The sequence below is a fragment of the Crinia signifera genome, chromosome 19 (assembly GCF_055691185.1).
Source record: "Crinia signifera chromosome 19, ASM5569118v1, whole genome shotgun sequence".
NCBI lineage: Eukaryota > Metazoa > Chordata > Amphibia > Anura > Myobatrachidae > Crinia > Crinia signifera.
The window spans coordinates 20,345,436-20,373,276 of record NC_139226.1 but is presented as its reverse complement, the minus strand read 5'-3'; the positions used below and the strand labels follow the sequence as shown (position 1 = coordinate 20,373,276).

At 49.2% G+C, this 27,841-nt stretch overlaps 1 protein-coding gene across 1 annotated transcript in view; it reads left to right on the top strand.

The window, feature by feature from the left end:
- The window catches only part of LOC146041463 (sialic acid-binding Ig-like lectin 12), a 74,440-nt gene extending 47,010 nt beyond the window's left edge, over positions 1 to 27,430 (top strand). Inside the window, exons 4-13 of the mRNA XM_083161440.1 lie at positions 1,180 to 1,221; positions 4,851 to 5,108; positions 13,343 to 13,378; positions 16,332 to 16,586; positions 17,251 to 17,292; positions 18,338 to 18,589; positions 19,806 to 19,850; positions 20,080 to 20,173; positions 21,245 to 21,347; positions 23,591 to 27,430. Of these exons, the coding sequence (XP_083017566.1) occupies positions 1,180 to 1,221; positions 4,851 to 5,108; positions 13,343 to 13,378; positions 16,332 to 16,586; positions 17,251 to 17,292; positions 18,338 to 18,589; positions 19,806 to 19,850; positions 20,080 to 20,173; positions 21,245 to 21,347; positions 23,591 to 23,746 (1,283 nt within the window). The 3' untranslated portion in view covers positions 23,747 to 27,430. The remainder of the gene's footprint in view (positions 1 to 1,179; positions 1,222 to 4,850; positions 5,109 to 13,342; positions 13,379 to 16,331; positions 16,587 to 17,250; positions 17,293 to 18,337; positions 18,590 to 19,805; positions 19,851 to 20,079; positions 20,174 to 21,244; positions 21,348 to 23,590) is intronic.
- The last annotated feature ends 411 nt before the right edge of the window (positions 27,431 to 27,841 follow it).

Below are 27,841 nucleotides of genomic sequence, written 5' to 3'. Positions count from 1 at the left end.
GCATCTCAGCGCTCACCCCACCCCCTCCAGCTGCTCACTCTGTGCACCTGCTGGGCACTGACTCCCGGCGCTCACACCCTGCCCCCTCCAGCTGCTCAGCTCACTTGCTGCCACCTCCCGGAGCTCAGCCTCAGCTCTGCTGCATCTCAGCACTCACCCCCTGCTCCCTCCAGCTGCTCAGCTCACTTGCCGCCACCTCCCGGAGCTCAGCCCAGCCCCCTTCCAGCACTCAATCTCTGCTGCATCTCAGCACTCACCCTCGCCCCCTCCAGCTGCCAGGCACTGACTCCGGGCGCTCACCCCATGCCCCCTCCAGCTGCTCACACACCCCCAAGCGCTCACTTTTTGCTGCTTAACCCTGCCCCCTCCCAGAACTTAATACCCACTGCCTCCCATTGCTCAATCCTGCCCCTCCCAGCGCTAAATCCCCACTTGCCACTGGTGCGGCACACCTGTCACAGCGCCGCTGCTCCCCAGGGAGCCGCGGCGCACAGTTTGGGAACCACTGGGCTAGATGAAGAGGGGTCCGTCTGTACCTTGTGATCTGGCTATGTGATATAACTACACTTTTGGCTTTCCTGAGCCCATTTCATATGTTATTTTACAAGTGGCTCAATTTTTCTTAAGCAACCATAAAGTTGAGATATAATTGTACAAAGTTTGGTTCTTGGGACGATTGTTGTTCCCACCCTTACTTTAAGAGATCTAAGATTACTCTAGGTCAGGCATGTCAAAACTGTGGCCCTCCAGCTGTTGTGAAACTTCACATCCCAGCATGACTTGCCATAATTTTAGCATTCCCTCTTAGCAAAACTGTGGCAAGGCATGATGGGACTTGTAGCATCACAACAGCTGAAGGGCCATAGTTTGGACATGTCTGTTCTAGGTAGTCTACCATAAAGGAGTTCAACGTGGCTAAACGACATATTACATGATTGGGGTATATCTTATATTGCAAACATTAAATAGTGTAAGAGCAGTCTCTCCTCCTGGGATACTGCTCACCCTTCCATTTGTTTTAGGGTGCAGTTAAAGCATTCTCATACCTCCCAACTGTCCCGTTTATGGGAGCAGAATTGTCTAGAAACAGCCCTGCTAGTCACCATACTTATTGAACCATCTTCCTTTTTTAAATGATCAAAAACAATTTGTAAACATTCCAATGTCATTTCATTACAGATCCACCTGGAAAACCAGATGTCACCATCTCCCCCTCCAAAGGTATATTGAGATATTTGGTTTCATCCTGCTACAGCAGCTTTTTGACCTGCTCCTGTAATATAGAACAATAGGTGTTATATTCAGTCATTGGTATGACTGGGGGTTATTCTGGTTGATTTGAAAGGCTGCGAATTCACAGCCTTGCGAGCCCCCCTAAATCGTGTCCCCCCAATCGAGAATGTTGGACTGGCCGGCACCCATTCGCAGCATGTGTTCGCACACACTGGCTGTGAATGGGTGTTTGATGCAAACATCTATTCTCATTGGATGGTCGCCGACCATGGAATGATGCGGATGGCACACGCACCTCTAAGGTTGCTCGGAGATATGCGTACACATTCTGAAAGAAGTGGGTGGGCAGCTGACATCCGGTGATGTCAGCTACGCGCCCCTGGCACCCACATCACCGGGCAATTTCTATGGGAACACCCAGCATTTCATGGGAACACCCATGAAATGCTGGGGGTTCCCATGGTCGAGTCCCCCAACCCCGAAGCCCCCCCGCCAATTTTTTAATTTGACTCTGACTTGGAACCTGCCCCGTCATCACATCAATGAGGTCTAGGTGGTTTTATATTTATTCAAATGGAACTCGGGTGAATGGACTGTTGTAGGTGAAATAACTGTTTAAGGGCCTGATGTATCAAAGCTTCAAAAGTGATAAAATGGAGAGTAATGGGCCCCATATATCAGTAATCACAATTTATGGATTTCCAGATACAGGGATTTTTTGGCCAGATAGATGGATTCTACAATCTATCTGACTTTGCCCACACATTTATTTCAGTGATCGGCAGATTTTTCCATCTAAAGATTGCATCTTCATATCTGGAAATTGCCCAATCGCTTGTCATTTCAGCTGTTCATAATGTAAATAGATGAAGAAGACGAATTGGGAATGCCCACACATATAAAAAAGATCTGCAGATAATACCAGATTATTAAACATGTTTAAAAATCTGATTAAGCAATCGATTGGCGATTTTGATTGGGATTGCCAAAAGGGGGAGCCCACACATCTAAAATTAATTCTGGCAATCATCTCCATATCTGAAAATTGTCACAATTAATTGCTGATGTATGGGGCCCTTAATAAACAATCACCTCCTACCTGTCATTTTTTCAAACCGAGCCTGTAACGTGGTAGTTAGCAGCTGTTGGCTGGCAGTTTATCACTCTCCATTTTATCACTTTTTGAAGCTTGATACATCTGAAGTGACACATTATCTCTGTATAATACACTCAAACAGTTGCACTTTGCCTAAAAACAAGCAATTCTGCATCAAAACTAATTACTTCTACCTTATAATGAATTCATTACAAAATATAATTAAGGTTTACAGTGCAGCTCCTGGGACTATTGCATGGATCCTAAAGGCCCCCATACACTGTGCAATTTGGGCCCGATTTCACCCGATTCAGATGGATCGGGCAGTGAAATCGGCCCAAATCGTATGTGCAGACATGCCATCCGACCCGATGCGCGGTCCCGTGCGCATCGGGTCGGGGTCGGGAGGTCGGACGGGCTGCATAAGATTTGGTAAAACTTATGTGCAGCCTGGAGGCGGGCGGAGGACGCGGCGTATGGGGAGCTGAGCGTGCTGATGCAAGGGGAGGCGCACTGACCTGGGCGGTGATCGCCGCAAGCAGGGAGCCGGTGGTCCGGGGCGTGAACGCAGTGATGGGTACCAGAGACCCTGTAGCTTGGGGGAAGCCGGGCAGCAGCGGGCGCACATAGAAATGAATGGACAGTCAGTGATTGGCTGGGAGGTCTCTCAGTCAGAGAGCTCTCAGCCAATCACTGGCTGTCCATTCATTTCTGTGTGTTTTTTTACTATGTGCGCCCGCTGTTGCCCGGCTTCCCCTACGCTACCCGGCAATCCGGTCACCTCGCCGCGCAGTAAGTAAACTCTCTGGCTCTGTGCTTGCAGTCCCCCCGCCAACGCCCCGCTCCCTCATCACATGCAAAACTTGGCACATCAAGTGACAAATTGTGTGTGACCCTCCCCGGGGAGTTGTCAGTAGATTAGGTCCGACTTGTCCTTCGGAAAATTCGGCCTTATGTATGGGGGCCTTTAGTCCAGAACTATTTATTAATCACTAGTTACCAGCTCCTCAAAGTGACGGAGAATGCTCTGCGTACTTCCCAACTGTCCCGCTATTTGCGGGACCGTCCCGTTTTTTGAGGACTGCCCTGCGTACCTCCCCGGGCGGGCTGTGTCCGGCAGCGGGGAATAGATGCTGTGTGCATGCGTGACTGCTTTTAAGCAGCTGCTATAACTTTAAGTAGGATACGATTTCCCTTATCTCCCCCCGGCAGCTGCTGCCTGGGAGAACTTTGGTGCTATTTTTGGGTATGGATTGTATGGCCGACCTAAAGATGGTCGACAGTCATTAGGTCGACACCACTAGGTCGACATATTGCAAGGTCATTAGGTCGACACAAGCTTTAGGTCGACATGGTCTAGGTCGACAGTCAACATGTCGACATGGGTTTTTTTTCACTGTTTTTTACCCGAATGTCGACACAGTCGACATGGAGACATGATTACGTGCACCACGTCCCCTTGCATGGCTCGCTGCGCTCGGCACACTATTTTATTCTCCCACCACGCCCTAGTGGATGGCAGGCCATAAAATACCGGTTGTCGGGACACATGTCGGCTCAAAAAACAGTGAAAACCCCCATATCGACCTTTTGGCTGTCGACCTAATGCTTGTGTCGACCTAATGACCTGTTGACCTTGTTCCCTGTTGACCTAGTCCCATGTGGACCTAGCAGTATGTCGACCTAATGACTGTTGACCATCTTTAGGTCGGCCATACAATCCAATTGACCAACCAACCTTATCCCCTATTTTTACATGTGATAAATCGCATGTACAAAAAAGCACATCAAGTACCAAATTGGATGGCAGGACTCCCTGGGAGCTGTCGGGGGAGGTCATGGGAAATTGGATGTGACAAGTCGGCCAGTGTATGGGGGCCTTTACGCCATAGTTGCCTACCCTCCTGCATTCTGCTGGAGACGCCCTGAAATAACAGCAATCTCCCTCTCTCCCTCATTAGTTTAGCAATCTCCCTCATTTCACCTAACCCACATTACACTGTTACATTTTTGGGGAAATAAAAGAAAAAAAAGGAATGAGAGATAGATACATTTACATTGAATCATCAGCACCATTTCCCAGCACTTTACCAAGTATAGTATCTCTTACTAACTGCTTCTGCGCTCATCTACATTTGGATATAAGTCATTATAAAAGATCCCTCTCAGATGTAGCATTACACACCCACGCTTCTAGGTGCCACGTTCACAATCTCTTTTCACAATCTCTCCATATATGGAACTAGACACACCCTTTGGGTGGAGTATGACACACCCCTTTAATGGGGTGCTGTACAAAATTCTACTACCAACTATAATCTCCCTGAAACTAGTTTTCAATAGTAGGCAAGTATGCTTTATGCTCTCTGTACATGTTACATCTGCCCCACCTGCAGTGCAAAGTGGTTTGAGTAGAATCAGGCCCTACATATTTTTCCTACTATTTCTATGGGTACATCAGAATAAAACTATGTTGTTCGTTCGTTCGTTCCTTATAAAGACCGTTTGACTCTGTGTCTAGGTGGACAGCTTGAAGCAAGCCAGTCCGTGATTACAAATGTAGATGGAGGTCTGACACTAAACTGCTCTGTGGACAGTAACCCAGCAGCTGTTCTGAGCTGGATAAAGCAGGAAGTCACCGGATCAATCATTACGATTGGTGAAGGAGTAATTTGGTCAGTGGTAAAAATAAAGTCCTCAGAGGCAGGTGTCTACTGGTGCTTAGCAAGGAACATGCAAGGGTCCAATGATACCCGCATCCAAATCACCAAAAGAACAGGTACCTGTAATACTTATATTTTTTCTCCTGTATAAAATATATAATGAAAGTAATTGTTTTACAGTAGTTTTGTTTGTTTAATTGTAAAGTTACAGTATATTCAGACATTTCCTAAATTAAGAGGTAAATTCTATGAAAGTGAATTTATACATTTTGTATCATACTTGCCTCTCAGTTAGAAGCTCAGAGAGGAGAACCAAATCTGCACTTCAGGGGGTCGGGACAAGACTAGCGTCACAAAGCTCCATCCCCAAGCCACACAAACTCTGAGCGATTAGGGTAATTTTAGTCCCGCCCCCTCCTGCAGATTCGTGAATATCTGAATTAGTTTCAGTGGGTCCAGGAGAGGCGGGGGCTTTGGGGAGCATGCAGGAGGCTTGCCCAGCGGGCCGGGAGGAGGAATCAATTTTCGTGAGCCTTCCGTCCATTCCAGGAGGGTAGACAAGTATGTTTGGTACTTCTTTACTTTCACGGCGCCAGCATGGCGCCGCGTGTCAGAGTCCCCTTGCGGGGCTCGCTTCGCTCGCCCGTGATGCGGGCTCGGTGGCTCGCTACGCTCGCCACGCTCGCCACGCTATTTAAAATCAACTCCATGCCAACATGGATAGTGGAGGTATGAACTATCCATGTTGGCATGGCGTTAACTTCCTTTATTTTACATAGTTTGTGGCGAGCGTAGAAGGCGGAAGTAGCACTGCGCCATGCTGGCGCCGTGAAAGTAAAGAAGTACCGTATGTTTTGTATCTGTTAATAACAAGTGAATTCCTGTGTTATTTGCACAGTACAGTATATATTACATGCAGTGGTAGATTGGCCAAAAGGAGTGTACACACAGTGTGACTGCCTTGCTATTCGATCCTGATTCGATTGGGATCGAATCGCATGACAAAGCAAACGCATTCAATTTGGAGTATATGCAAACCTCCCAACATGACCCTCTTCAGGTGAGACAGAAACTCTGTTCCTGGATTTCCCTGGTAATGTATGATTACCATCACCTGTGGTGACACACCTTTCTTATCAATGAACCATGGATGGTGTAATGGTTAGCATTACTGCCTCACAGCACTGAGGTCATGGGTTCAATACCCACCATGGCTCTAACTGTGCAGAGTTTGCATAGTCGCCCGTGCTTGCGTCTGTTTCCTCCGGGTACTCCGGTTTCCTCCAACAATCCAAAAATATACTGGTAGGCTAATTGGCTCCCAACAAATGAACCCTAGAATGTCTGTGTGTGCGTGTACATGTGGTAGGGAATATAGATTGTAAGCTCCACTGGGGCAGGGACTGATGTGACTGTTCAACTATACTCTGTACAGCGCTGCGGAATATGTGTGCGCTATGTAAGAAACTGTTAATAAATAATAATAATTAACCTGTTTTATCCCCTTGAGTGGTGGGTTTTGCTTGGGCAGGATAAACCTACAAGGGCCAGTTTGTCCTTCCCCAGCAAAACGCACCACAGAACGTACCCCCTTGTCAATCCCCCCCCCCCCCTCCTCCTCATCTCTGCTCTGGTGATCGTACGCTGGAACTCCCGTGACGCTGCCCCAGCGGCCATTCACAGCAGACAGTAAGGTGGCAGGATCGGGGATGTTCGGGGCGGCTCAGGAAGACTCGGGTGCCCGAACTTCCGAGGGAGCTCCGGAGTGGAGGGTGAGGGGGAGCGACAGGAGGGTAGGGGGGCGCTAACTCTGTGGGGGATGCCCGGAGAGGTAATGAGCCAGTGTTGCACAGCTGCAGGTACCACTGGCGCACACCTTCATATTGGTGGTATGCCCAGAAATAGCAAACCAACCTGAATTATGCCCATAGTTTACTAAAAAAAAAATACAATTTACATATGAATAACTGGTCTTATAAAAGCAATATTTGTCGGCGACTAATGCATGTTATTTAGCAATACAGACTGCTATTCCAGGGCCGAAACTAGGGTTTCCGGCGCCCGGGGGAAGGCAGTCATTTGGTGCCCCCCCCCCCTTTCTGAAAGCATACCTCCCAACTTTTGAAGCTTCGTAGTCGGGATGCTGCTGCTGCGCGCCGGAGGGGGCGTGGCCTAATTTGGGGGCATGGCCTATACGCGCGGCTCTCCCGCGATGCCACGCCCCCATTTTGCCGCTATGGGAGCATGACCCAGAGGCTCTGTGAGCCTCTAGCCATGCCCCCAGCCCCCTGGCTGTGGGAATAGACGCTGTGCGCATGCGTTTATTCCCCGCTGCTTAGCAGCTGACAGGGGGGACCGGACCAAATGACGCCTTGTCCCTGGCGCCGGAGACCCCCCCCTCCGCGCACAGTCCTCTCACCGCCACGGCTGCTGCCCTTCTCCTCCTCATCCCATGCTGCTGCTGTCACCAGTGACCCGCCGTCCGACTCAGCCATGTGCGTCCTGCTGTGAATGGCCGGGCTGGGTCACGTGGGGCAGCGGCGGACAGCTGGGTGTGGCTGACCGCGGTCTGTGCAGCTGCCTGCTCTCCGGGCTTCCTCGCTCAGCCTCCTCTCCTCCTTTCACGCCGCAGCATGTGAGGCAAGAATGGTGTAGCCGCTGTAGCGGCATCTTACTTTGACTCCGTCCGTCTCCTACTAGCGCTGCGGCGGGAAGCGCTGATGACTTCAAAAAGACTTGCCGGACGCTGATTGGCTAAATTCAGCCAATCAGCGTCCGGCAAGTCTTTTCGAAGTCATCAGCGCTTCCTGCAGCCGCGCTGGTAGGAGACGGACGGAGTCAAAGTAAGATGCGGCTACAGCGGCTACACCTGTCACCGGACCTTCACTGGCTGTCCCCGGACCTCACAGCGCCCCCCACCTCCAGCGCCCCCCAGCCCCCCCCCCCCCCCCCTAGTTACGGCCCTGGCTATTCTTCTAATAATAATAATAATAATAATAATAATGATATTTATATAGCACTTTTCTCCCAATAGGACTCAAAGTGCTTTACCATTGTCTTTACAGCTCAAAATACACAACAAGCTTAACAGTAGATGTCAGTGAAATGCTTGAGTAAATAAGTATGTCTTTAGTCTATTTTTCAAGGATTCTACAGTGGGGGCTTCTCGCACTGTGCGAGGAAGAGAGTTCCACAGAGTTGGAGCAGCAAAGTTGAAAGCTCGCCCCCCAGGTGAATTCAGGGAGATTCTGGGTACTGTTAGTAGTCCTTCTTCAGTGGATTGTAGTAATCGAGTAGGACAGTAAGGGATCAGCAGCTGCTGAAGGTACCTTGGGCCCTGGTCATGTAGGGCCTTGAAAGTGAGTAAGCCAATCTTGAAAACGATTCGCCATTTTACAGGTAGCCAGTGAAGGTTGTAGAGAATGGGAGTTATGTGGCTGGAGCGGGGCTGGTTAGTTAATAGTCTGGCGGCTGCATTTTGTACCAGCTGCAAGCGGTGAAATTCTTTTGCTGGAAGACCCAGGTAGAGGGCATTCAGAGGCGGATTGGCCCACCGGGAAACCGGGCCGTTTCCCGGTGGGCCGGACCAGATTTCACATGGCTGGGCCGCTTACCTTGGTTGGAAGCGGCCGCAGCCCAGGCTGGTCATAAACGGCAGCATTGCCAAAAACAAATATGGCCGCCGCATATATGCATATATTAAATGCACATATGCGGCGGCCATATTTGTTTTGGGCTTTGCTGCACTGTGGATGTCGACGGAAGCGTGGTGACTCGAGTAGTATCCGCAGGTCCCAGCGCGAAAACCTACACTGCGCATGCGCAAGGAGGTAACATTACAGAGGTTTAAAGTTGGGACCTCACTTTACTTAGAAGCCGGCACTTGTAGCGTAGCGGCGCCGGCTTCTCTGACAGGCACCTTCTCTGACAGGCACCAAGAGGCCTATCTGCCGCTGCCACGTCACCTCCTGCTGCCGCTGGCCGGCCCGGCTGACAGTGCAGGGTGACAGCTGTAACTTCAGCCTAGTGCGGGCAGCCACAATCAGCTGGGGACTTCCACCCTGCACACGCCCGGCAGGCAGCAGGCTGCGGCTCCGTGACTGCGTGTCCCAGGGAAGAGGAGGAAATCCCTGTCTTCCTCATCAGCCTGGCTGGCTCTACTCTCGCATAGCGGCCAATGACAGAGCTTATCATCCTCCCAGCCCCTGAGACCAGATCCTCCCAGCCTCAGGCAGCCTCACAATGTAGGTTACAATATACAGTATAACTGTATAAGAGGTGGGGGGGGGGGGGTATAAAGAGTATATATGGTGGGTTAGTGATAGGAAGGTATACATATTAGATGTGGGAGGATGCTAGTCATACTGTATATGTGTATATAATGGAAGTGGGAGGGAGTAATAGTAATATATGTATGTATAATGGATGTGTGGGGCCTTCAAACTGTCGTTTTACAAACTGGATTTGAAAAATGGCAGAAACTGATTGGTTGGTCCTTTTTCTATTTCCACTATACACTCTTTTTTTTAAAGAGTTTTTTCCCTCCACATACAGTATGCATATTTCATTCATTCAAAGGGATTCACATCTGGAAAGCACCTTCTTTTTTTTACCCCTACATCAGAAAATAGCTTGCTGCACTGGGAGACTGCATGCAATCAGGTGGGCAAATGATACAGCAGGGGAGGAAGGTGAGGGTCATGTATCATCCATCTGTATCTACAATAGCATGTGGCTCCTGGCAACTTCTCTGTAACAGCAAGTGGTGCATGTCACAGAGAGGGGATTGTTTTGGAAAAATCCTAATTTAGCCAATTGATAGCAGTGTTCATTCTAGCACCCTGCATATTTTCCGAACCAGCGCAGTTCCTCTTCCCTGCCTGGGGTGTCGCCAACGGTCACCTCCAGTGTCCAGGTTACAAAGCAATCTCCTCTGCCCTGCTCCAGCTGCCAGCCTGTGCCTGCCTGCATTTGCCCTCCCCCTTGGCAACAAGCATTTGCCCTCCCCTTTGGCAACAAGCATTTGCCCTCCCCTTTGGCAACAAGCATTTGCCCTCCCCCTTGGCACCGAGCATTTGCCCTCCCTATTGGCAATGAGCATTTGCCCTCCACCTTGGCAACAGGCCCTTTTTTCTTTTTATTGTTGCGCCTGGCATAACGTTTAACGGGAATTATGGCATGTGGTATAATATGGGTGTGTGACATGTAATAGGCATTATGGTGTAATGTTTGGGCACATCTTCGGCGTGCACTGTCCGGATTGTCCCTCGTTGTGACCTCGTTGAAATAGGCCACACCCCCATACCACTAGGCCACGCCCCCTAAAAATTTGCGCGCCTCCGGCGCACAACAGGTCGCCCCTCCTCCGATCCCCCCCTCCGGGGCTGCTTCTACTTATTTCCCGGGCTGCTTTTAATTCCCAATCCGCCCCTGAGGGCATTGCAGTAGTCTAGGCGTGATGATATAAATGCATGTATGACATTAGGCAGGTCTTCTGGGGGAATTAAATGCTTGATTCTGGCTATGTTTCTCAGATGAAAGAATGAGGATTTGATTGTGGCTGACACCTGGGGCCAAATGTAATAGGGTGAGAGTTTCAGAAAGTGAGAGATTTTGGGAGAGTTTTCCCATGTTTTTTAAAGCAGCAATCAATTACATGGCTAAATCAACCTGGTCTTGCAGTGTAATTGATTGCTGCTTTAAAAAAAGGGGGGAAACTCTCCCAAAATCTCTCACTTTCTGAAACTCTCACCCTATTACATTTGGCCCCAGATGTCTAAGTGTCAGGCCACTATCCAGGACAACACCAAGGGCGAAATGTAATAGGGTGCGATTTTTTAGACATGTGCGATTTTTGGTCAAAAACGGCCGAAATCGCACATTTTCCGAAAATCGCACATTTAATAGGTTGAAAATCGCGGTAAAAAATCGCGCTTTTTACCGCGAAATCGCACTTTTAGAAGTGCGATTTTTAGTCACATTTCAATTCGCATCCAGATGTTTTCCCATTATAAAGTATACAACTCGCAAATGTAATAGGGTGCGATTTTTGGTCAATGTTACCAAAAATCGCAAAAAAAATAGACCAGGTTCTGACAGGCGAATTTGACAGAACCATGCACAGATCATTGAGATCTGTGCATGGTTCTGTTAATAAAAATGTGTAAAAGTGTTTTTATAAAAAAAAAAACGGCGTGGGGTCCCCCCTCCTAAGCATAACCAGCCCCGGGCTCATTGAGCCGGACCTGGTTCCAAAAATACGGGGGAACAAAAAGCATAGGGGTCCCCCGTATTTCTGAAACCAGCCCCGGACTCTTGGACCGGTCCTGGTTCCAAAAATACGGGGGACAAAAAATCTGGGGGTCCCCCGTATTTTGAAACCAGCACCGGGCTCCAACAGCCCGCGGTGTCATGCCACAGCCGGGGGACACTTTTTATACAAGGTCCCCCGGCCAAAACATGAGCACCGTGGCTGGTCAGCCTTGGACGGGGTACCTGGAGGAGTGGGGACCCCCCCAATAAAGGGGTCCCCCCCCCCCAGGCTTCACCCGTCCAGGGCTGAAGCCCGGGGCTGTCACCGGCGTCCGTGGCCAGTGGACGCCGGCCTGATAGGGTTAAATCCATCATACATATCATTACATTGCTTTTTACCGGCGAACTACAAGTGCCAGCAGACCTCCCCCGCATGCTGGGACTTGGAGAACCACAAGTCCCAGCATGCAGGGCATTAATGGGCCCGCTGGGACTTGTAGTCCACCTGTAAAAAGAATGTTTATAAAAAACACACACACAGAGAAGTACAAGTTTATTACACACACACACCTCAATTTTACACCAGCATACTTACCATTCCTGGATCCAGCGCTGGTCTGGCTGCTTTACAGCCGGCTCCCCCCGCACTGACAGGCAGCGGGGAGAATCGTCTTTCTCCGTTGCCTGTCACCGGCTTTCTCCGTAGCTTCTGTAGCTCTGTCCCAGTGCTACAGAGGCTGAGAGCGTGATTGGCTGAGCTACAGTATGCGTCTCCATGGAGACGCATAGCTCAGTCCTGATTGGCTGAGCTATGCGTCTCCATGGAGACGCATACTGTAGCTCAGCCAATCACGCTCTCAGCCTCTGTAGCACTGGGACAGAGCTACAGAGAAAGCCGGTGACAGGCAACGGAGAAAGACGATTCTCCCCGCTGCCTGTCAGTGCGGGGGGAGCCGGCTGTAAAGCAGCCAGACCAGCGCTGGATCCAGGAATGGTAAGTAACGCTGGTGTAAAATTGAGGTGTGTGTGTGTAATAAACTTGTACTTCTCTGTGTGTGTGTTTTTTATAAACATTCTTTTTACAGGTGGACTACAAGTCCCAGCGGGCCCATTAATGCCCTGCATGCTGGGACTTGTGGTTCTCCAAGTCCCAGCATGCGGGGGAGGTCTGCTGGCACTTGTAGTTCGCCGGTAAAAAGCAATGTAATGATATGTATGATGGATTTAACCCTATCAGGCCGGCGTCCACTGGCCACGGACGCCGGTGACAGCCCCGGGCTTCAGCCCTGGACGGGTGAAGCCTGGGGGGGGGGGACCCCTTTATTGGGGGGGTCCCCACTCCTCCAGGTACCCCGTCCAAGGCTGACCAGCCACGGTGCTCATGTTTTGGCCGGGGGACCTTGTATAAAAAGTGTCCCCCGGCTGTGGCATGACACCGCGGGCTGTTGGAGCCCGGTGCTGGTTTCAAAATACGGGGGACCCCTATGCTTTTTGTTCCCCCGTATTTTTGGAACCAGGTCCGGCTCAATGAGCCCGGGGCTGGTTATGCTTAGGAGGGGGGACCCCACGCCGTTTTTTTTTTTACTTTTTTTTTTTTGCACAAAAGCGCATTTATAAAAATGCGCACATTTTCATGACTGAAAATGCGCACATTTTCATGACTAAAAATCGCGGCAAATCGCGGCAAATCGCATTTTTTTGCCGCTAATTCGCATCTCATTACATATTTTTTTTTAGTCTAAAAAATCGCACCCTATTACATTTCGCCCCAAGATTCCGCACATGATCAGAGTTTTTTAGTGCTGTGCCCCCCAGCGTAAGACCTGTCAGTTGGCTATGCTGCTGTCTTGTCTTGTGGTTGATCATCAGGTCTTCTGTTTTATCTGGGTTCAGTCTCCGCCAACTGGCACTCATCCACTCCTGGAGCTCAGCTAGGCAGCCAATTAATTTTGTTATTGTGTTATTGGTGCCTGGAGCAAAGGAAAGGTACAGTTGGGTATCATCTGCATAGCAGTGGCAGACCAGGCCATGACGTCTGATTATGTCACCCAGTGGGAGCATGTATACTGCAAAAATTTGTTTTCTCTTTGTGTTACAGAACCTCCATCCATCACCATCACAAGAGAGATAAAAGGTAATAGTATCATTATTTCACAAAAAGAAGAGATTCTGGGCGGGATGTATTAAAATACATCGCCGCCCTTCGCCTCCCCCCCGCCGCGATGCTGCCTCATATGTACTAACATTTGCGGCTGGCATTGCGGTGCGGTGACGGAGGCCCCCCGCGATACCTGTACACTGGTGTGCGGGGGATCCCTGCCGCCATGCTCTCCCCTCACGCCAGGGACAGCTATGCATGCTGTCCCCGGCGCTTCCTCCTCCCCCCTGCAGCCGGAAGGATGTCCGGCTGCTTCACTAGGGGGAGGCAGGGCTTACCGGGGTCCAGGAGGACCCTTCAGGAAGGTAAGCCAGAGGGGGGGTCGGCGAATCGGCGGGTTTGCGTCGGCGGGCGGCGAAAAGAAGCCCATAGGCTTCTATAGGGTATCGTGCGGTATCATTTTTGACACATTGGAAAATGCGGTAAAACCGGGGTTTTACCGCATTTTCCATTTGATACATCTCGCCCTCTAAGTTCAATGTGCAAATTAGAATAGTTTTGTTTTTGTTAATATTAAACATTTGGTAAAAAGACAACAGGGCTGACTCTGATTCACATGCAACAGCGTCCATGTCTGTAGCATTTGCCAGCTGCACACCTGCACCAAGGGACATATCAAAGAGAAGGGGGCAGGACGTGTACATCCGGGGACCTTTCACTCTCCTCTAACCGGCAGCACTGCTCCATGCTCTAAGCCAGAGGTGGGGAACCTTTTTTGTGCCAAGGGCCGTTTGTATGGGGAAAAAATCCTTCGGGGGCCATATGTAAAACGTTCTCTTACAAATTGTCCTGCTGCAGCCGTCCCAAGCTCTGGTGGCTGCCGCTGAATAGGTCTTCCAGTCTCCGGCTCAGTGTCGGAACTTATGAGTGGTTGGCACAGGTGCAAATCTACATTTTTGGGCCCTCCTCTTCCACTCCAACCCAAGTTCACAATATGCCACACAGCAGTGGGTGGCAGAAGTGGGCCCCTTAGTCTTCAGGGGCCCCGGTGCAATGCACCTGCTGCACCAATGGTAGTTCCGCCTTTGCTCCGGCTGCTGTTTTTTAAGAGGAATCTCATGAGAATGACTGACCTCTCATGAGAATTCCCCTGTACTTGACTCCCAGATAAGCTGACGGGCAGGTGGGAGGGCCACTCAGACTGGCTACAGGGGCCACATACGGCCCCCGGGCCTGAGGTTCCCCACCCCTGCTCTAAGCACTAGTAGTCTCTCTGGTGCTGTGCCATTTTGAGCAACATTACTACTTAGTGCATCTTGAAAATGCAGCCATTGGACGCACCATCAAATCGGTCACCAGCTCCATGTTAAGTATAGATCCTCTGTTACAAAATGCCTGCAACATGAATGATTATGCATCTGTGCGACACTCCCCTAACACGCCCATAAGACATACCATTCCATTGGTTTTGCCTTCAATGTCAGCAATAGGTATTTTCCCTTACTGCAGTTTGAACAGAGATTAACCCCGCCTCTATGCACTGCTCGATCCACCCCTTCCCCTGATTGACCAACTGTCTAACTCTCCCCACAGCTGGGATGTCAATCAATGACTGGGCCAGTCCCAGCTCCAGAGATTGACAGAGACTGGGACTAGGGTATCCTCCAAAATTAATACTCTTCTTTGTATCTTCCTTGTAATTTCTTCACGAGAAGGAATTTAAATAAACCAGCTAATTTTCATCCAGAAGTTTCTGAGGCCATGGTATTTTCAGAGACTTGCTGTAATCCATTTGCTACTCAAAGTGTGACCCTATGCTTAACAAGATTGTCAACAGGAACTTCCTGCAAGTTCCTGTCCTCAATGGGACAAAACCGCACAGTTTGTCAACTCTAAAAAATCACTATGTTATGGCACAGCTTTATCAGCAGAAACTGTAAAACTCTGGGAAGACTGCATCTGTAGATAAACAGGGAGCTGGAGGTTACTGCAAGGCTTGCAAAAACGGTCCAGACATGCCTGCTTTGTCTGGACCACACCAACCCAATGCCAGGTCACAGTCCTGCTGCGACACAACACCGTCTCTGCCAGCTCCCATCACATTTAGACTGCGGTCACATTTTTATGGATGCAACCTCAGTTTGAGAAGTCCCTCAGGCGCAGTTGTGCAAAAGTCACCAATTAGTGATTTTAGTACAACTGCCTGTGATGCTGAATTACCCCCTTTGTTTATTATTATTCTCTTTAAATATATGTCTTTATCATTTAGGCCCTTATTCTGGTCGGTGCGGATATATCCGCGTGCGTTCGGGCCGCCGATGTTTTGTGTCTGCGCATGTGCAGAGGCGTCTCTGCGCATGTGCGAGCGGGGCGTACGGCCAAATCCCGCATGATATGTGAACACTCCGAACAGGGGGTGGAGAGGGGCATGAAGGGCTATTTGGGCTCATTACCATATGCATACGCCCCGCGTTTCATGGGCGTTCCCATGAAAACGCTGGGTGTACGTATGGTAATGCGGCGGTGACGCACGTGTAGGGGGCGGACATATGACATCGCCGGATGTCAGCTGCCCGCCCAGATCCCTGCTTTTGCATGGAAAAATGTCTGTGTGGTATGAGGTTGCGGGAGCTGGTGGAGCACTCGGTCCTGCATTCGATGGTCTGCGACCATCGAATGATGGGGGAGGTTCCCTTAGATGGAGGAGGCGTATTCCGTGAAAAATACACGTGCAGTCCGTTCGGCCAGCTTCTTACCGCATACGGACGGAGTTGGCGATCCGTATGGAAGGCGGGGTTTCGCACGCACGGTCCTGGCCGCATAATCGGATCCGGCCGCACCGATCAGAATAAGGGCCTTAAAGTGAACTGATTTCAGTGTCTCCTGTATCCGGTTAGTACACATCTGTACTGTACTGTATGCTACTCTTTGTCATCCTGTAAATACATTTACGGTAGTAGTTGTTGTTTTTGTGTTTTTTTTTCCCTAGGAAAGAAGGGCAAGATAACAGAAGCCATGGAGGTGATGGAAGGAGACTCGCCGAGAATATTCTGCTCAGTAGACAGTAACCCCGCAGCTAATGTGACCTGGATTAAAGGGAAAGACCATGTTATTAGTAATGTGACCGAACAAAGACTGGAGCTCAGTCTGCCAGATGTAAAGTCTAATGACTCTGGCGTATATATCTGCATAGCGGAGAATAAATCCGGGAGTATGAACAAAACCGTCACCTTAACTGTGCAATGTAAGTTTTGTTTCTTAAAAAAGCAGAAATAAACCCTCATATAAGTAGTGCTCTCTTAATTTGAAAGTGAAAAATCAGGTCACCCATGTGACATGAACACCCCATCACATACATATCACACCCCGGCTAATATCCACCAGTGGGTGTACAAATCCATATCTCTTGCAACCCAAGCTTCCTGCTGTATGGTCCAAGATTTGCCACTTCCACAATCCTTTCCCCTATTGCCTATTAGCATGACTGGCACCTCTCTTCCCCACCTGCGGTCCAGTGTCACTCCACCAGAGAGGGGGTGTCCGGAACCAGCCACCCCAAGCACCCCTGCTTCACCGGAGGGACATAATGACCCCCCCCTGTACATAGAGTGGAGCTGTTGGCATAAGGTGGAATAAGAGAACAAGGGGAGTTGGTAGGACAAAGGTTGATGGGAAGAACATGGCAGACCGAGGTAAGGTGGAAGAACATGATGAAGACAGAAGGACAGAGGGAGATAAGAGAAACAGGGATATGGGAGGTACAGGGGGGACAGTTTACTCTCACAGTCCCAAATCTATGCAACAGTCATCTACTTTATACTAACAAAAAAACATTGCAATTAATTTTCAAAAGGATGTACAGTAACTCCAATTATCATAATAGACTTATAATTGCTGTTTTATTACAGACCCACCTAGAAAACCAGTTGTCATCATTTCCACACCTGAAGGTAAGGGGAACAATTGTAGTTGTTCTCACACTATTTCTGTGACCTATTCTCCCTCATTGGCCCTTATTCAGATCTGATCGCAGTACAAATTTGTTTGGAAAATGGGCAAAACCATGTGCCCTGCAGGTGGGGCAGATGTAACATGCGCAGAAAGCGTTAGATTTGTTTTTTTTTGTTTTTTTTCTGTGCAGGGTAAATACTGGCTGCATTATTTTTACACTTCAATTTAGATTTCAGTTTCAACACTCCCCACCCAAGTACCCATAAATATCTGGGTACTTATGTATTATCTGGACTCCCATGTTAAATGCACCCCATTTTTTCATACCCCTACTATCCAACTACGCATGGAGTTGATTTTATATAGTGTGGCGAGCGCAGCGAGCCACCGTGCCCAAAGCGTGGTGAGCGCAGCGAGCCCCGCGAGGGGACGCGGTCTCATAAGAAAAACGGGAGTCCAGATATTACATAAGTACCAATATCTGATAGAAAACCAGTGTTGTTTTTTTTGTCTGTGCTCTTACTGTGAAACCCTACCCCTCTTTTTCCTCCCTTGTCATATATGCATACTGAAACTGTGACCATGTGGTATCCATTATTATCATCCAGCATAAGTTTGTCCAATGTGACCAGAGGCAAGATATATATTTGTGTCCCTCCCACACCATAATTTATAAATATATATATATATATATATATATATATATATATATATATATATGCATGCATGTATGTATGTATGTTATGCATATTATGTTTAAAATGAAGCGACTGTGACGTCTATCGTCCTGCTAGGAGAAGAGGTCAGCCACAGAAGCCAAATCTAAGGCTTTCAATGAGCTGATTCAAACTTGCAGGGAAGGAGAGGTGCCCCCTGGGAGCAGGAGCCTGGCGGCAAATGACTCCATTGCCTCCCAGAGTTACGCCTCTGTTGTCATCTGTTATCAGAAGCTTTAATGTGTGTTACCAGCTGATCTAAATTGTTTATCTCATCTCTATTAAGATCTTATTCTTTTTTAGTAAGTTTGAGTTCTTATACTTCAAGGTGTAACACTTAAGGACAATCAGTCGGTAGTTACAAGTGGAGAACAATCTCTGACTCTGAACTGCTCTGTGGACAGCAAACCCGAAGCTCTTGTGCGCTGGATAAAGGAAGAGACTGGTGTAGTCTCAAACAAAATAAGTGGAGATGATAAGGCGCACTCGGTGGTCAAAATAAAGCCCTCAGGGGTCTACACTTACAGATGCTTAGCATGGAACAAGCATGGGACCATTGAAACACGGACCCAAATCATTAGTAAGCAAGCTACAATTTATACTATTATTATTGTATGCAATATATTCTGTATACAGCATATTCAATTACTGTATTTTGCATTTTCCCTGTGCAATAAACCCTTCTATGGGTTTCCCTATACGGTAATTCCGCAGAAGGTGCACTGGGGATTCCTCACAGCTCCCGACTGCAAGGAATTCTCCTTGCCGTGATGCAGGAACTAATTGAACACTGTAGGCCCAAGCTGAAAATGAATATACAGAATAAATATATACAATTTCAGAATTTCCAACACCACCACTGACATTTTGCATGGACCAAAACATAGTGTACGGTATACTAACACAGGCCAATACCAAATCCAATATTGATTACAATATCTTAGTGTTGTGAGGAAGCAGGGCTAACCACTGTGCAACGGTGCTCTCCCCGGTATCTAGAGGGTCCCATCCCGCACACACTGCACCCACGGAATGTACTTACCAAGCGGCCTCTCCTGAAGAAATACCAGTGATCATGACACACGGCACCCTTTAACAGGGGACCCCTGCAGTGCCAAAAAGAGGCGTTTGGGGCTGTGAGGTCATACCACCATCCTATTAGATCACACATCATATTTGAGATCATGCCCCAACCCAAAAGGTCATGCCCTATTTTAGGGTGTGTGGCATCACCACTCGGCCTAAACGTAGGTACTCCATTGTAAGTATTGCATTGTAGACCATTAAGTTTCATATCAGTATAAGTCATATGTACAATGCGATGCATAGTATGTCTCGGGTGCCGGATGGGATCCCGACAGTCAGGATCCCTACAGGCATTTACCCGACGTCGGCATCCCAGCTGTCAAAACAAAGACAGCCGGGTTCCCGACGGCCACCTGCTATTTTCTCTCGTGGGGGTCCACGACCCCCATAGAGGGAGAATAGAATAGGTGGCGAGCGTGGCGAACGCAGCGAGCCTGCAAGGGGCTTAGTTGCGCTCGCCATGCTGTCTGGGTCCGGCCAGTCGGAATCCCGACGTCGGGCTAATGACTGTCGGGATCCTGACTGTCAGACCCCTGTACCACACCCGTATGTCTCATACAGGCATCTTCTAGAAAGATGCAGTACTGTATAACACAACCACTGACAGGAGCTGGAATGTGGGTTACTTGACGTGTTTCGTTCTGGAACTTTATCAATATCTATTCCCAATATATGATGTGTAACATGATGTTATTTTGTATTTTTTGCAGGCACATATGGATCTTCAATATATACTGCAAAGGCTTGCACCAATGGTATGGTTTTATTTATCATGTGTTTAGTATACAATGCTTGAATATATTATTGTTATTATCATTAATATTATTATTATTATTTTTTTTTTTTTATTATAATGATTATTTTTTAATCTGCAACTAGAATCCATATGTGAACATATGCAAATGCTGCATCTTCACTGGGAATGAAATTGAAGAGACAAGCAATTACTGTACCAATGTGTCACTTGTTATCTGTGTTTTGTAGATTTTACACCCCAGATCCGTGATATCGTGATCGGATTGATATGTGGAATCATCATTGTTCTTGTGGCACTTCTTATATTAAAATTGTTTGCAAAGTAAGATTCCTATTCAGTGTTTGTCTGTTGTAACATGGTTATATTTGTATAGTATGTGTGTAACCAGGGCCACTGGGGGGCGGTAGTTGGTAGCAGGGCAGGAGGGAGAGCTGGAGGTCTGGCTTAGCGGGCAGGAGGGAGGGCTCGCTGCGCTGTAGTTCAGTCCCGGTGCATGTTAACTGACATCTTCCTCCACCCGCACCGCGTACAGCCGCTCAGCCGGGCAGCGTCTGAGGGTGAGCCAAGTGCTCAGCGCTGCCCGGCTGAGCGGCTGTACACGGTGCGGGTGGAGGATGATGTCAGTCACACTGCGCCGGGACTGAACTGCGAGGCTTCCCTCCTGCCCGCTAAGCCAGACCTCCAGCTCTCCCTCCCTCCCGCCCGATGAGCTAGACCCGGGTGAGTAATTATATATGCACTGGAGGGAACAGCCGTATCCCCCCCCCAGATCAGCACGCCGGCCGTATTCCTCCCCACCCCCCCACCCGTGGAGCGGGTGAGCGCCGGGGCGCCCCCCCGCCTGGGGCGCTCCAGCGCCTTGCACCGGCACTGTGTGTAACGCATAATTGGGTCATTTAAGAACATACTGTAGACAGGGAAAATGTTGTATATTGTATTCAATAAAAGGGTTACAAATCTGAAAAGAGTGGGATTTAAGATATTTTTGAGGAAATTGACTAAGCTAAATATACTTAAAATAGGCGTATTCATATAATGAGGTAATGAGGGCATGACGGACAGGAGGGGGGGGCAGCTTACATTACTGGATGTCAGATGCCCGCCTACTTCCACCTGAGTGGACATGCATATGTAAGCAACCTTACATATGCGTGGGCCTTTGCCATCATTCATCAAATGATGTGCAGCCTTGCGAGTCAACCAGAATAAACCCCAAGGTCCAAATCATTTTGCCACATATAGGAAATGACTGTCTCCGGTAAGAGGTTCAGAATAAATTGTCATTGTACAGCAGTGTATCTGGGTATTAAACCTGCCGTCTGTAATGTTATCTACCTTACAAGGTAATAGCAGAAATACATTCTACTGATCAGTGATATGTTCTGTTAATAGAAGGAAGCAGAGAGCACAATCTGATCCCAGGGAGGAACCTGAAGCGACGGATGATCCCAGCCAGCTGTACATGAATGTCCGGAGTTTTCCAGAGAGTTCTCAGGTGAGTGGATAGAATTTGTAGTGTTCACTATGGGTCACACATTGGTGCTGAGTCTGACAGATCTCTGTGTACAGACACAAATGGCAGATTATTTCATACAGGGGTGGACAGGGGTTTACGGAGAAATGGGCGTGGCTGTGTGACATCGTCCACTTGTTGTCATGGGGATGTGACCGGTTACTGGGCATGGCCTTGTGCCACTCTCCACCTAAGCATGCTAGCCTATCAGTGTGTCGGGAGGCGGAGCTGCTGTGCCAGGGTTCCAGGGAGACGGACCTGCCCATCAAGCCATCGGCCCTTTTGGAATTTGCCAGAAGTGCCAGAGGGCCAGTCTGGCTGTGGCCCGGCCTATTGTCAGTCATGGAGTAATTGGCAGTCTGATGCCATGTATGGGCAATAAGGAGTCATCAATGGGCACGGTCTGTGAAAACTGAGGTGTGCCGCCACATTTTAGCAGGGAGGAAGAGGCCGGCGATCTCTGTTCTTGGATGGAGATTGCCTGACTCTTGCATGGATCTGGGATGGGTGGATTGTGTGACCTCATGAACTCCACACGCCTCTCAATGGGGTCTCAGAGATCCGATGCTGAGTCCAAGGGGGTATGGATCATAGTATAGACAAGCATAAAGTTGACAGTCATTAGGTTGACATGCATGAAGGTCGACATGGTCATTAGGTCGACACAAGCATTAGATCAACATGGGTAATGTCAACAGTCAAAAGGTCGAAATGTTTTTTTTTCAGACACAGTTGACATGGACACCGTAACGAAGCCCTGTGTCCACTCACATGGCTCGCTGCGCTCGCCATGCTTTGGGCTCGGTGCCTCGCGGCGCTCGCCATGCTCTGGGCTCGGTGCCTCGCGGCGCTCGCCATGCTCTGGGCTCGGTGCCTCGCGGCGCTCGCCATGCTCTGGGCTATGTGCCTCACTGTGCACGCCATGCTCTGGGCTCGGTGCCTCGCTGTGCACGCAATGCTCTGGGCTCGGTGCCTCGCTGTGCACGCAATGCTCTGGGCTCGGTGCCTCGCGGCGCTCGCCATGCTCTTGGGTCGGTGCCTCGCTGCGCTCGCCATGCTCTGGGCTCGGTGCCTCGCTGTGCACGCAATGCTCTGGGCTCGGTGCCTCGCTGTGCACGCAATGCTCTGGGCTCGGTGCCTCGCGGCGCTCGCCATGCTCTTGGGTCGGTGCCTCGCTGCGCTCGCCATGCTCTGGGCTCGGTGCCTCGCTGTGCACGCAATGCTCTGGGCTCGGTGCCTCGCTGTGCACGCCATGCTCTGGGCTCGGTGCCTCGCGGCGCTCGCCATGCTCTTGGGTCGGTGCCTCGCTGCGCTCGCCATGCTCTGGGCTCGGTGCCTCGCTGCGCTCGCCATGCTCTGGGCTCTGTGCCTCGCTGTGCACGCCATGCTCTGGGCTCGGTGCCTCGCTGTGCACGCAATGCTCTGGGCTCGGTGCCTCGCTGTGCACGCCATGCTCCGGGCTCGGTGCCTCGCGGCGCTCACCATGCTCTGGGCTCGGTGCCTCGCTGTGCACGCCATGCTCTGGGCTCGGTGCCTTGCGGCGCTCGCCATGCTCTTGGCTCGGTGCCTCGCTGCGCTCGCCATGCTCTAGGCTCTGTGCCTCGCGGCGCTCGCCATGCTCTGGGCTCGGTGCCTCGCGGCGCTCGCCATGCTCTGGGCTTGGTGATTCTCTAAGCTCGGCACACTATTTCATTCTCCCACCATGTCCTCGTGGATGGTAGGGCATGAAATAACGCCTGTCGGCACATGTCGGCTCAGAAAACAGTGGAAAAACCCATGTCGACCTTTTGACTGTTGACCTTCCCCATGTTGACCTAGTGCTTGTGTCGACCTAATGACCCTGTTGACCCATGTTGACATTCATTCATGTCGACCTTCATGCATGTCGACCTTCAGTGGTCTACCTAATGCTTTTCTACCTTCCCCTTGTTGACCCAGTGGCCGTATCCGGTCCTAGGCTATTGCTCAGGTCAATGCTGCGGCAGGAGGGGTCTGTTTGTAATAGATGCCACACACGGGACAGTTGGGGAATTACTAGGCAGATATCACCGAGCACTTCTGTCCAGGTGTTTCTATGGAGAACTCATTATGACGTAACAATGAGTTATTTGGCCAAATACTATGAAATACAAAGTCTGAGGTTATCAGTGATGTGAAACATAAGAAAGTGTCATTCATATTGAGCGTAAGAAAATATTAATTTATGGTTTTGGTCTTTTGCTTAGGAGAACAATGATACAACAAGCGCACAGGCGGACACAAAGAACGCGGCGGCCGCCCCGGTGGAGCTGCATTACTCCACCATAAACTTCTCCGCTGCTCCCTCCAGGATCTCCCCCAGCCAACCAGACACGGAGTACGCACAGATAAAGCGCAAATAGCTCCAGGAATCCACCACTCACAGCGGCAGATGCAGAGCTGGACATCCACCGGTTTGCAGAGCTTATCATGTGGGCTTCTGCTCTGCACATGTGCTGAGGCTGAGCATACACAAGTATGGGGCTATGCACAAGTACACATTCTGATCACGTTGACATTCACTACCAAAGAAGCACAACTGGACTGTAACAGGGGGTTCCCTTCTCATGTAAGCAAGGTTCACTGATGATATGTCTAGTAAAGACACTGCACAGACTCAGATGTACTGGCGCATACCTGCTTGCCCTCCCAGAATGGCCAGGAGGTTCCCGAAAATTGGGTGGCCTTCCCGCCTCCTCCAGAAAGGTGGGCAAGTGTCTCCTAGCCCCCCGGACCTCTTCGGCTGCTAACTTTTAGAGCAGAAGTTGGCAGACAGAGTGGAACCGATGAAGCTGAATTGCATTATTATACCACCACCCCGGTGCCTGTTTATTTGGGGCCATGGTGAGAAGGGGGCATCATTATTGGCAAGTATGCCCTGGCATTGATCATAAATGCAGCAAGCCAGTCATGCACCTAAGGGGGTGAACATACCCAGTGGCATCAAGTAATGGTACTAATTATCTTTGCCCAGGCCAGTGGTATCGAGAGGGGGGGGGGGGGTGTATGTTATACCTGGGCCTGGGTTTGATGGAGGGACCCCATGGCCGCTACCCCCTCCTTCATTGCAGGGTGTCGGGCAGTGCTGTGTGCTGAGCTGGGGAGAGAGGTAGGTGCAGCCTGTCTTCAAGTGTGGGGATACAATGCCACCTCTGGCACGGGGTTGCTGCCTTTTCCCCCAGGTTATTTTATGTTTACGGAGGCGTGGTCACACCCTCTCCCATAAGCCATGCCCCCTCATTTTACCAGTGCCTGCCAGCGCTGTTGGCACCCCTGGCCCAGGCTGCTAGAGGGGCCTCGTCCCCCTCCCAAGTTTATGCATAAAGTCTGCGCCATCTTCCCAGTAATATCTTCGGGAAGTCTCAGGATTTAAGTTTTCCCAGGTAATGCTCCCATTTTTCGGTTTTGACCAAACACTCAACTAGATTCCTTTTTACTACAGTATGTTAGATGTTATTGTAATACCCTGTCCAGTTCCCTTAGACCAGGCATGTCTATGGCCCTCCAGCTGTTGTGAAACTACAAATCCCATCAATCCTTGCTACAGTTTTGCTATTAGGGAATCCTACTATGGCAAGGCATGCTGGGATGTGTAGTTTCACAACAGCTGGCGGGCCACAGTTTGGACATGCTTGCCTTAGACTGTAAAGGCCCGTACACACTGGGAGACTTTGAGCGGAAAGCCAAGTTTTGCCGTTTGAGCTGCTTTCAGCCCAAAAGCCGCCCAATGTTTATGGGCCAGTGATGAGCGCTGATGCTCGCTACCACATCATCGCTGGCCCGGACAATCATCTGCTGGTATTAACCGCTGCATAGCGGCCCGCTATGAAAAGTCGTCCACCCCCAGGAAAATCGCTTAAACAGGTTAAAAATAGCTCAGTGTGTATGCACTGAGTGATCTTCAGCCCAGCGATTTTCCCCATCATCGCTGTCCATACATGCTAGGCAGAAACACTCAGTGTGTATGCACCTTAAGTCCATATATACTGTAGTGGTATATAAATGTTTTTATAATGATGATGATTTTGACACTGAGACTGTTTATAATTATTACTACTGCTAATCTTATAATGCAGAGTCCAATATTTCCTGTGCAATAATAAAATGTATAATATAATAATATCCGTACGGACCCTGCTTGCTTCGGGCTTGGGGAGGTCCAACGGCCAAGTGCAGAGATTGTGAGGATGGAATTTGTACCACCAAGGCCCCGCCCCCTAATGCACAAGACTACTATCTGCACCATTCTTCAGTGGACGTACAGCCATGACGTGAAGGGCTCAGGGGCCAATTTACCACCATCCTCATCCTCAAATGCAGATGTGATCATTTTGGCCCAATCCAAAATGTGATAATTGATTATTAAGAAAGGATGCAACAACTATCGGATGCAGGGACACAGCTTTCAATAAAGCTCAATCTGTGCACTCAAACTCCGCAACCTTAATGGGATAGTTTTTTCTAGAAAAATACAGATTACAGTATGTGCTGTGCGTGTGCTGCCAATGCCACAACCACTGCTGCTGGCACTACGAACTGCAACAATCACCCCTGCACTGCAAGCCAGGAGTTACATGCTCATTGCCAAGGGTTTCTTGCTCAATGCCAGGAGTTTCTTCCTCGTTGCCAGGGGTTAAATGTTCATTGCCAGGGGTTAAATGTTCATTGCCAGGGGTTAAATGCTCATTGCCAGGGATTACATGCTCATTGCCAGGGGTTAAATGCTCATTGCCAGGGGTTACATGCTCATTGCCAGGGGTTACATGCTCATTGCCAGGGGTTTCTTCCTCATTGCCAATGGTTTAATGCTCATTGCCAGAGGTTATATGCTTATTGCCAGGGTTTTCTTCCTCGTTGCCAAGGGATTTATGCTCATTGTCAGGGGTTAATGCTCATTGCCAGGGGTTATATGCTTGCAGATGGTGACCATTTTTGAAAGGCCATTTTAGCAGATCCCATGCAAACAGCCAGACTGCATGGAATCTGCAGGCACCCCTCGTCTGTGCAGCACCGGCTTCCCGAAGCCGCTGCTTCAACTTTGGTAACATTATGATGCCACATGCAGGGTACTGTGGAGGTAATTAGCCTTAATGAAAGTTTGTCAATGCAAGCAAATGTCTGACTGATTTCAATTAAATTGTGTTTATTTTTTCAGTTTCTTAGTATCTCCAACTGTTCATATTAAAATACCACAATAATATATTTGAAATAACAAAGCTATATTTCATAAGCACCACTAGATGTCAGCAGAATACCAGCGACTAATATGTGCAATGGTTTTTCTCTGCTATAAAATGGTTGCCCACTAGATGGCAGCAGAACACCTTGGCACACCAGCCATAACTTGGAAGTACATTTGATTCACAGTTAGGATTTTTCTGCATGGCTAATTGTGACCGCACGCAGTACCGCACTGTAGTATAAAAAGATGTTTATTTATTCATTTGTTCTGTGTAGCTTATCATTTCATTTCCCTATGACCGGTACATAAACTAGGACAGGATTAGCCTAGAAGGGGTGGTGCGTGGGTTTCCCCATCTTCGCAAGGCTGCAAAGCCATCCACATCCATGCACAGGGTCGGCCCTTCACTTAGGAGGGGAAAGGGCTAATTGGTTGCGGGACTGCAAAAAGTTGCAGCCCTGCAATTGGGTCTGAAGAGGCCTCACTTTCTCTAGTTCTCTAATTACACAGACAAATTATAGGAGGACCCATCGGTGGATGAGCCCCTGCTGGCCAAGGTGACTGTCCACAGATCAAGTGCTGAATTCCCAAACACGTGACACAATAATACATGTTACATTGTTTGTTGCTGATTTAATGTGACAGTGTCCTACAGATGATACAAAGTTATATCCGGTTCCTCACTCTGGATGAGTCTGCAGATGTCACTGTATTCATTCCTGATGGGAGGTCACTGGTGCTGCCTCATTCTGATACTATAGTAGCTATAAAAGAATGGTAAAAGAATAAGGGCGGGATGTATCAACGCTTACCGCTGTGCTGACATCCCGTTTTCGCTTCCGCATTGTCTTCGTGTAATGTATCAATAAAGTTTTGTGTACTTTTTGTTAAAAAAACTCAGTGGTGTTTGTTGTATTTTAGGGGCAGTTTACCTGAGGAAAACTTAGGTTGTGTTGTGGGATGTATTTTTCTTGTTGTATGGGAGGCAATATTGGAGCTTTTTTGGAAGGTGTGAGGCACAGATCATCAGGGCAAGGCAAGAGGCAGTGAGGTGTGAGGCACATTGGAGTGAGGTGTGTGCCAGATAGGATAAGGATTAGGGTAAAGGGGGGTGAGGAGTGTGGCATATTAGGGTGAGGTCATATGCAAATTAGGGCATGTGAGTTGTTAGGGCGGGCTGACCATTCAGGGTGAGGTGTGAGGCTTGCTAGGGTGAGGATAAAGGTTGAGTTATGTGAGAGGCATGTTATTGTTAATTGAAAGGCAAATTAGGGCT